This window comes from Vigna unguiculata, unplaced genomic scaffold (genome assembly GCF_004118075.2).
Source record: "Vigna unguiculata cultivar IT97K-499-35 unplaced genomic scaffold, ASM411807v1 contig_51, whole genome shotgun sequence".
Taxonomy (NCBI): Eukaryota; Viridiplantae; Streptophyta; class Magnoliopsida; order Fabales; family Fabaceae; genus Vigna; species Vigna unguiculata.
The window spans coordinates 17,884-27,023 of record NW_021011225.1 but is presented as its reverse complement, the minus strand read 5'-3'; the positions used below and the strand labels follow the sequence as shown (position 1 = coordinate 27,023).

Here is a 9,140-nt window from a genome sequence, read left to right as displayed (position 1 = left end):
AGTATGGGAGACCTTTGTTCGTGTTGGGATGGCATTCACAACGTCATTATCTTGCAACATAACGAAATTAAAGCGTCTTTTGAAAGAAGTATAAATCTGATCAGTGACTCTTACAAGGCATTGAGTTATAGAAGATTAGTGGGAAATATTTCTTTGACACCCGTAGGATACCCAAGAAATATACATTTCATTGCCCTAGGCTCTAATTTACCATCATTCACGTGAGCATAAGAAGGACAACCAAATATACGTAAACCAGAATAATTAGAAGGTTTACCAAACCATACCTCTTGAGGAGTCTTTAAATCAATAGCAGTAGATAGAGACCTGTTCACCAAATAGATAACAGTATTAACGGCTTCAGCCCAAAATTCTTTTGAGAGACCAACATTTAAACGCATACACCGAGCACGCTGAAGTAGTGTTTGATTCATTCGTTCAGCGACACCATTCTGTTGTGGTGTATGTCGTACTGTAAGGTGCCTGACTATACCTACTTCTTTGCAGTAATCATCAAACTCTGTATTGCAGAACTCCAGTCCATTATCTGTTCTTAGAGTCTTGACTTGTTTCCCAGTCTGTTTCTCAACCATAGTCTTCCACTCCTTGAACCGTCCAAACACTTCATCCTTGGTCTTCAAAAATACACCCAAACCTTTCTAGAGTAGTCATCGATAAAGGTCAAAAATACCTGCATCTTCCATGAGACAAGACAGGGGAAGGACCCCATAAATCAGAATGAACATATTGTAATTTTTCAGTTGAAGTGTGCTTACTGTGACAAAATTTCAGCCTGCGTTTTTTACCCATAACACAAGATTCACAAAATTTCAATTTCCCTGTCACCGCTCCACCCAACAATCCTTGTTTACTTAACACAGCAAGACCACGTTCACTCATATGACCCAATCTACGATGCCATAATTCTGTATTATCAACATGTTGCTCTAAGGAGTGGGATACAGACACCGTTCCCTGAAAGGAATGGCCAAGCATAACATAAATTCCATGTTGTAGCTTTCCTTTCATGACAACCAGAGCACCTTTGGAAACTGTAATTTGTCCATCTTTTCCTGAAAAATTGTACCCTTGTTTGTCTAAGGTACCAATAGAGATCAGGTTCTTTTGCAAGCCAGGAACATACCAAGCATCAAACGTTCTAACAATGCCATCATACATTTTTATCTGCACAGCACCACTTCCTTCACACCAAGCTCCTCATCATCACCCAACTTTACACTGCCATTCCATTCTTTAAATGAACTAAACAACTCCTTGTTAAAAGTCATGCGATAAGAAGCACCGGTATCCATGACCCATGTATCAGCAGAACCAATAGTGCTGACCGTCAAAACATCTCCGCCATCTCCTTCATCTGAGCATATTGTCTTTCACGTTGTTGACAGTAATACTATCCCTGCCATACAACATAGTATCAATAAAATTTTCATATGATTTCGACAGAGAACATAACAAAATAATAGCTTGATCCTCATCATCAATTTTAACTCCAATACTTTGTAGATCCAAGATAACTCGATTAAAGTTATCAAGATGATCTCTCACAGATATATTCTCAAACATCTGCAACGTATAGAGACGTTGTTTCTAATACAACCGATTGGTTAGAGATTTTTTCTGGAATTTATCTTCCAACATCGTCCACATCCCTGCAGCTGTTGTCTCTTCACCCACCTCTCTCAGAACTTCATAAGTCAAACTCAAGAGAATCAAACTGTGTGCTTTTTCCAACATCAAGTTCTTCGCATCATCTGTCATAGTCGCTGGTAATTGATCTGCACCCTCTAGTGCTGCAGCGCACCCCTGATGCACCAGAACCGCCTTCATCTTCAATTTCCACAAAATGAAATCATTCGATCCATTGAATTTATCAATATCGAATTTGTACGAAGACATTGCGTTTCTCCAGAGTAGGTCCCTAGTGTAACCTAGAGCTCTTTATACCACTTGTTATGCCAAGATGAAAAGAAACAGATTAAGAGAAAAAGAAGACACACAAATTTACGTGGTTCAGTCAATGTGACCTACGTCCACGGGGCAGTTCAAGAGTTTCTTATTTCTGAATAATGATAGAGAGATACATGATACAGATGCCTTTTAGCCTTATAAAAGTGTAAAAAATAACAGCCCCTTTAAACCTCATTACAACCCATAACTATATCATAAATATATGAAGTAAGGAAGATGAAGGGACAACATAACATTCAAGGCATCTTAACACTTTCAAATGATTTTCCTTACAGATGAGAATGTAGTTCAAATCAGAAAGTGAAAATGTTCTTTTGTGGTCTCTATCATGGTGTCATCGTCTAATTCTCTAACTCTACATCATGGTGGTTGTTGAATAAATTCAATAACCTTGTTCTCACTATTTGACTCCATTAAAATTATGACTTATATGTGTTTTAGTTGTTAGTGATGCTTAATTTCACTGTTTGAGTCTCACAGAATAACATGGCCTTGATTGTATTTTGTTTCGATTTTATGGTTTCAGTTATCATATTATTTTCATTTGGGTGTGTGAGAGTTCTATATGATACGTTTGGTGATATTGATTATTGGAACAATTACAGGCGGCGATCATATCATATCAGATTTTTGTTGGATAAAAATTTTCAAATTCAATTTCTTTTACACATTTTTTTGCTATGTATTATGATAATAATATACTTGCATGATTTTCATTAATAAAACTTTGGTTATTTATTTCAAGATATTCATCTGAACAAATTCAACATTTTGACATGTGCCTCCTTAATTATTTTTTTCATTTATAGAACTAAGTAAAATGTGAATTCATGAGCCCATTATTGTTATTTTGTGATATTAAAACAAAATTATTTTATTTCAAATTCTTAAATTAAATGAAAATTCACTTCAATTCTCAAAATATGCATAAACGATAATAATTAAAAAAATTTAAAAAAAAACAAAAACATCACGAAGTGACAGGTGACTATCATTATTCATGACCGTTAATTATGTAAACTGTTAAAAAAAATCAAATTAAACACAATTGACGAAAACTAAGATTTATTTGAGAATAAAAACAAAATTAAGATTGATTTGACAAAACTTGATGAAAATTGGGACCAAAATATTTTAACCAAAAGTATATATATACGGGATGTAAAACTATTTTATCATACATAAAATGCTCATAAATTATGTAAATTTTAGTGAACGTTTTTGTAATCATATTCAAATAGCTTTCATTATAAAGTTAAAAGTAACCGTAAGAAAATAAAAAATATTTAATATGAAAAGTAGTAGTATTTTATTTGAAAAAAATATAAAATAATAAAAAATTACTTTGTGTACCAAGTTGGGTGATAAATGATAATATATAAAAGTTTGTAATCAATTTTTAAGTCTCCGTGTTTTTTTTTTTTTGGGTACTTTTAGTAAGAGACTTTTAGGCTATGCTTACTTAAAGGTGAGTAACTATTCATAGAGAATGGCAACTATGGATTAGAGGTCAGATATGTGTTTGTTTAAGTGGATTGGAGAGTAAGAAAAGGTAACGATTTGCGGGATCTATTGATTTTGCCGTCTCGGTTAAGTTGAGGTCATTTGAGATGGATACTTGTTTAAATACATTTTTACCCTCAAATTAAATATGTTTTCTGTATGTGCATGTGTGCGGTTGATGGAATCAGATGAAGAGGGATCCGATCCCATGAGGGCGGAACCAGTGGCGGATCTTGACCGAAAGTATTGGAGGAGCCAAAATAATATAATTTTGAGACTATTAGATTCAATCATTAGTATAATGCTTCAAAAAATGGTTTCTCTAACTTAACAATTTGATCTTTAGTATAATGTTTCAAAGATGTGAAGAAGGAGAGTCTATCTTATTTTCATCAATAGTTACTTTTTTATCACTCTTAACAAATGAATTTATTCTTTTATTCTTTGTCAATATACCTTCGTTGTAAATAATATTAAAAAATAATTTATCATAATACAACAAAAAATTAAAACATGTAATTATCAAAAGAAAAATATATTATAGTCAAGTCACAATTAAAAATTTGTTATGAAAAAACACATAATACATTATTTATATTTCTTCTATATTCATAAGAAAATGAATATACAAAAAACTTATGAGATAAAAAGTAATGTTTTCGTTATCGAGACAAGAGATAAGAAAGAAATAGGATAAATGAGAACAAAAATAATGAATTTGTGTCTTCAAAAATAAGAAGAAAATATGAGAGTGAGAGATGATTACAATTTGTGAAGAACTAAAAAGACTATGAGAAGGAAAATAAAATTTATCTTAATAAATATTTGGTTTAATTGCTCTTTTGATTCATGTTTTCGTTTAAAAATGTTAAGCTGGTCCTCAAGTTATTTATCTCAATTTGATCCCGATCTTTGAAAAACGAATACAATTTGGTCTTTCACGATAAATTTCGTTAAATTTATTAAAACGGATCAATAACTTTTTCGTTAAAATTGAGACTCTTAGTATGGATGGTTTTCTTTGTTAGTGTAATTAACATAATCCTAGTGTCAGTTTTTAGACAAAAATAGGGACAAAAAATAAATTAAACCGAAATATTTTTATTCTTTATTATATTTTATTTTATATTTTATTATCTATTAACATTAAATGTTGTGTTTTATAAAAAAAAAAATACACAATTTAATTTTCATCAATTCCTAAAATATACTACCTACAATTTAAAAAATTTCAAATATATTTATAATATATATATATATATATATAAATTTAAAAATTTTGAGGGGGAGGGGGGCAGGGGGGTGTGGCATGTCCCCTCCCTGCCCCTAAGACCCTAGGAAGATCCTCCCCTGGGCGGAACCAATCCATGAGGAAATGTGAGAGTGGATTCGATCCATGATAGTTCAAGTACACTTTTTATTAAACTAATGGGTCTTCCAAATTCATTGCAGAGTATTATGGTTTTACTTCCTTTGGACCATGTTTGTTTTTAAAAAGCAAATAATAATAATAATATATATATATATATATATATATATATATATAAATATGTATAATAATTAATGATAATTACTATATTGTTAAATTTTAATATTTTTAATTCATCTAATTATCATTTAATTTTATTTTTACCATCAAGGATATTTTAGTAATTTTTAAATTTTTATCTATTAAAACTTTTTTTTAATCTATTACATCAATCAAATTAGTCACTAACTTTTACAAAATTCATCTCCAAATTCACTCTTTTTACCTTCTAAATCCCCTTAAAAAAACACACATATTCATCCACTCAAATTAACACAAATCCATCTTCACACTCTCCCTTAAATCTATCCTACGAACCGAACACACCCTTAGGCTTTGTTCCTATGGGGGAGTGGATATGGGGAGAGTGAGAAGATGGATTTGTGTAGATTTGGGTTGATGGATTTTTGTGTTTTTTTGGGTGGATTTAAAGGGTAAAGTGAGTGGATTAGGAGATAAGTTTTATGAAAGTTAGTGAAAGATTTGATTTATGTGATAGACAAAATTAATTATTAAAATAGATATATTTATTAAGTTACCATAATACTCTTGTGTAAAAAGAGATGCATTTTTTGAATTGATATTGTTAAAATAATTTCTAAATTAATTAATTTTAATCATAAAAATAATTAAAATTAATTCAAAAATAAAAATAAAATTGAAAGAGACACTTACCCTTCTCCTCTTCGAATTTCTAAACAGTAATTGTAAGTGCAATAGAGAAAATAAGAAAAATGATTAAATCATAAACAATAAAGAATTAACAAATGCCACTTTCAATGGCACAAAGGACTGATTATATTAGATGTTAGGTGAAACTGATGTTAATGAGGGGAAAACAAAAACCAAAGGCCAAAAAGAAGTAGGCATTAATATATTTTGGGGCATGAACAGATAAATTAATCAACAATAACTAAATGGCAACTAAAAACCAAGCACAGATGCATAAACCTACTTCAAGACCCAGATGCAAAAATTGAGAGTGGTAGCATGAAGAACAGTAGCAACAGCAGAGCCATGAGAGTTGAATGTGTCCAGCAGTAGCATAAAAGGAGCATTGCTTACATCGAATAACTCATCAGCTCCGACGACCACCTTCACCACCAGTACAAACACATAGCTCCTCCGGCAACTCCAGCAACTGCAACCAACTCCTCCACCTGCAGAAAACCAAAACAAAAGGTAAAAAAAAATCCAACGACACCGGTGTTGTAACTAGTGTCATTCCTTTAATAAACAAGGCACCTTTAATAAACAAGGCACCGATGACGTAACCGGTGCCATCACTCAACACACTGCAGCAACACCGGTTAGCTAACCGGTGCATATCACCACCCCACCACGTCCAAGCACAGCCACCACCTCGTGCAACCACTGCCACCCCTTCATCCTCTTCCTCGCCCACCACACCGAACCACCTCATCTTCTTCCCCCTCCATCAGACAAAACAATCACACGCACTGATAGATATTATTATGCCAAATAATTTGTTATTATTTTGAGTATATTCTGCAGCATTAGTTAGCCTAAATTATAGCTTGTAATTTGTATATATTCCTTATCAATGAATATGAAAAGCATGGATGATTTCCTACATGGTATCAGATTAGGTTACCTTCCTCCAATCCTAATAAACCTACCCGTCACTTCCCTTCTCCTTCTCAACCAATTTTTTTTTCCTTCTACTGCTGCCCATCAATGGCTGAAACTTCCAAATATCACTCTGCCCTCTCTGTCACCAACGTGAAGCATCTTATTCCTATTACCTTGGACATGGAAACGAGCCAATATCACTCATGGGCAACCTTATTTAAGGTTCAAGCCAAAATTCATTCGGTGCTTGAACAAATCATCCCCCCATGGATGAAACAGCCATAGTAGAGTACCAAATAACCAAGGCCGCTGATCTCTCACTATGGACACGCCTTGATGCTGCTGTACTCTAGTGGATTTATGCCACTATTTCTCCTGATATTCTCACATCGATACTTGTGGCTGATGACTCTGCCGAAAATGCTTGGCAACATGTCGCTGACTTATTTCAAGATAACAAAAACTCTAGGACAGTCTATCTTGAAACTCAGTTCACAAACACGAGTTTGGCATATTTCTCAACGACCTCCATCTATTGCAATCGACTTAAATCTCTTGCTGACCAATTATCCAATGTTGGGGCTCCTGTTTCAGATCAACATTTAGTACTCCGCTTGCTTGTTGGCTTAACTGAAGGCTATGCTGGTTTTGTCACGGTTATGCAACAAAAGGATAACTTGCCCAGTTTTGCTATCGCATGCTCTCGATTGAAGTTGGAAGAAACCATGATTCAGGAGCGAGTAGCTCGTGCATCTGGTTCCACCGCCCTTTTAACTGTGGATGATGGATCCCCCTCACAGTCACAACCATATACCACTCACAATACTCCTTCACTAGGACGTCATAATACAAACTGAGGTAAGCGACCCACTCGAGGTCGAGGCAACAACAATCGCGATGGTAGAGGCGGACGCAGCGGTGGCGGAGGTGCAAGTGCTGGACGAGGTGGTGCAGCACACCAGCATCCACAATACCAAGCCTACCCACCATATCCTCATCCCTTCTTTAATCACTGGGCTGGATGGGCCCATCCTCCTTGTCCTTATCCAACAACTTCGTGGCAACCTCGACCTCCACGTCAAACTGGTATTCTTGGACAACGACCACCACAACAAGCATACAATACATCAGTAGCACCACTTCCTGTTGCGAACACACCTACAAACATTAATGCGGATATGCATACCCTTACCCTCTCTCCACCGGATGAGAATTGGTACATGGACATTGGTGATACCTCTCATATGACAACAGATAAAGGTACACTCTCCTCTTATTTTTATTCGAGCAAAAATCATAATATTGTTGTTGGTAATGGTCATTTAATTCCTATCTGTGGTCATGGAAGCACTACACTATCCCCACCCAACCCATCTTTACACTTAAACAATGTGTTGCATGCACCAAAACTCATTAAAAACCTTGTATCTGTTCGAAAATTTACAAGTGACAATTTCGTTTCTATTGAGTTTGATCCTTTTGGATTTTCTGTGAAGGATTTGCGAACGGGGAACCATCTAATGAGGTGTAACAGCTCAGGGGATCTCTATCCCATCCTTCCCAAAAATCAGGCCATATCTCCACTAACATTTCCTTCTGCCTTTATTGCTCTGTCTCCCAATTTGTGGCACAATCGTTTAGGCCATCCAGGAGCTACTAGTTTTCTTCGTCATCAAAATTTTATTAATTGTAATAAAAACAGTCACAATTTTTGCACATCTTGTCCTCTTGGTAAACATGTGCAATTGTCGTTTCATGCCTCTTGTTCATTCACTGAATTACCATTTGACATTATTCACAATGATATTTGGACTTCCCCTATATCTAGCTCTTTTGGCCATCGATACTATGTATTGTTTCTTGACGACTTTAGCAAATTCTTATGGACTTTTCCTATTTCTAAAAAATCACAAGTTTTTTTCATTTTTCAATCCTTTAAAACTCTTATTAAAACCCAATTTGAAAGAGATATCAAGAATTTCCAATGTGATAATGGAAGGGAATTTGATAATAGTCCATTTCAAAATTTCTGTCGCCAAAATGGAATGCAATTTCGATTTTCTTGCCCTCACACCTCTTCTCAAAATGGCAAAGCTGAACGGACAATTAAATCAATTAACAACATTGTTCGAACCTTATTAGCACACTCATCCATGCCACCTTCTTTTTGGCACTATGCCCTTTCAATGGCCACATATCTCCTAAACATTCTCCCAACCAAAGTTCTAGGATATCGTTCCTTGATGCAAATCCTCTATCAGAAAAATCCCCTCTATTCCCATCTTCGTGTCTTTGGTTGCCTTTGCTACCCTCTATTTCTTGCCCTAATTCATAAGTTACAAGCTCGATCCACCCCTTGTGCATTTCTAGGCTACCGATCAAACCATCGCAGTTACAAGTGTTTTGATCTTTCAAGTAAAAAGATAATTATTTCTCGACAAGTACTTTTTGATGAGACATATCCTTTCTCAAAAATACATGATCCATCTCCAACTGTGTATGAACCTTTAAGTGACGACTCCACACT

General features: G+C 34.7%; 2 protein-coding genes across 2 annotated transcripts; one reads left to right on the top strand and one right to left on the bottom strand.

Moving 5' to 3' along the window:
* Positions 1-681: 681 nt before the first annotated feature.
* LOC114172254 (uncharacterized mitochondrial protein AtMg00300-like) lies at positions 682-1,179 on the bottom strand. The gene has a single exon (XM_028056845.1). The coding sequence runs from the start codon at positions 1,177-1,179 to the stop codon at positions 682-684; it is 498 nt and encodes a 165-aa protein (XP_027912646.1).
* A 5,539-nt stretch (positions 1,180-6,718) lies between these two features.
* LOC114172253 lies at positions 6,719-7,470 on the top strand. Its single transcript, XM_028056844.1, has 2 exons — positions 6,719-6,856; positions 6,967-7,470. Exons 1-2 carry the CDS (start codon positions 6,719-6,721, stop codon positions 7,468-7,470), a joined length of 642 nt encoding a protein of 213 aa, XP_027912645.1.
* Positions 7,471-9,140: the final 1,670 nt, after the last annotated feature.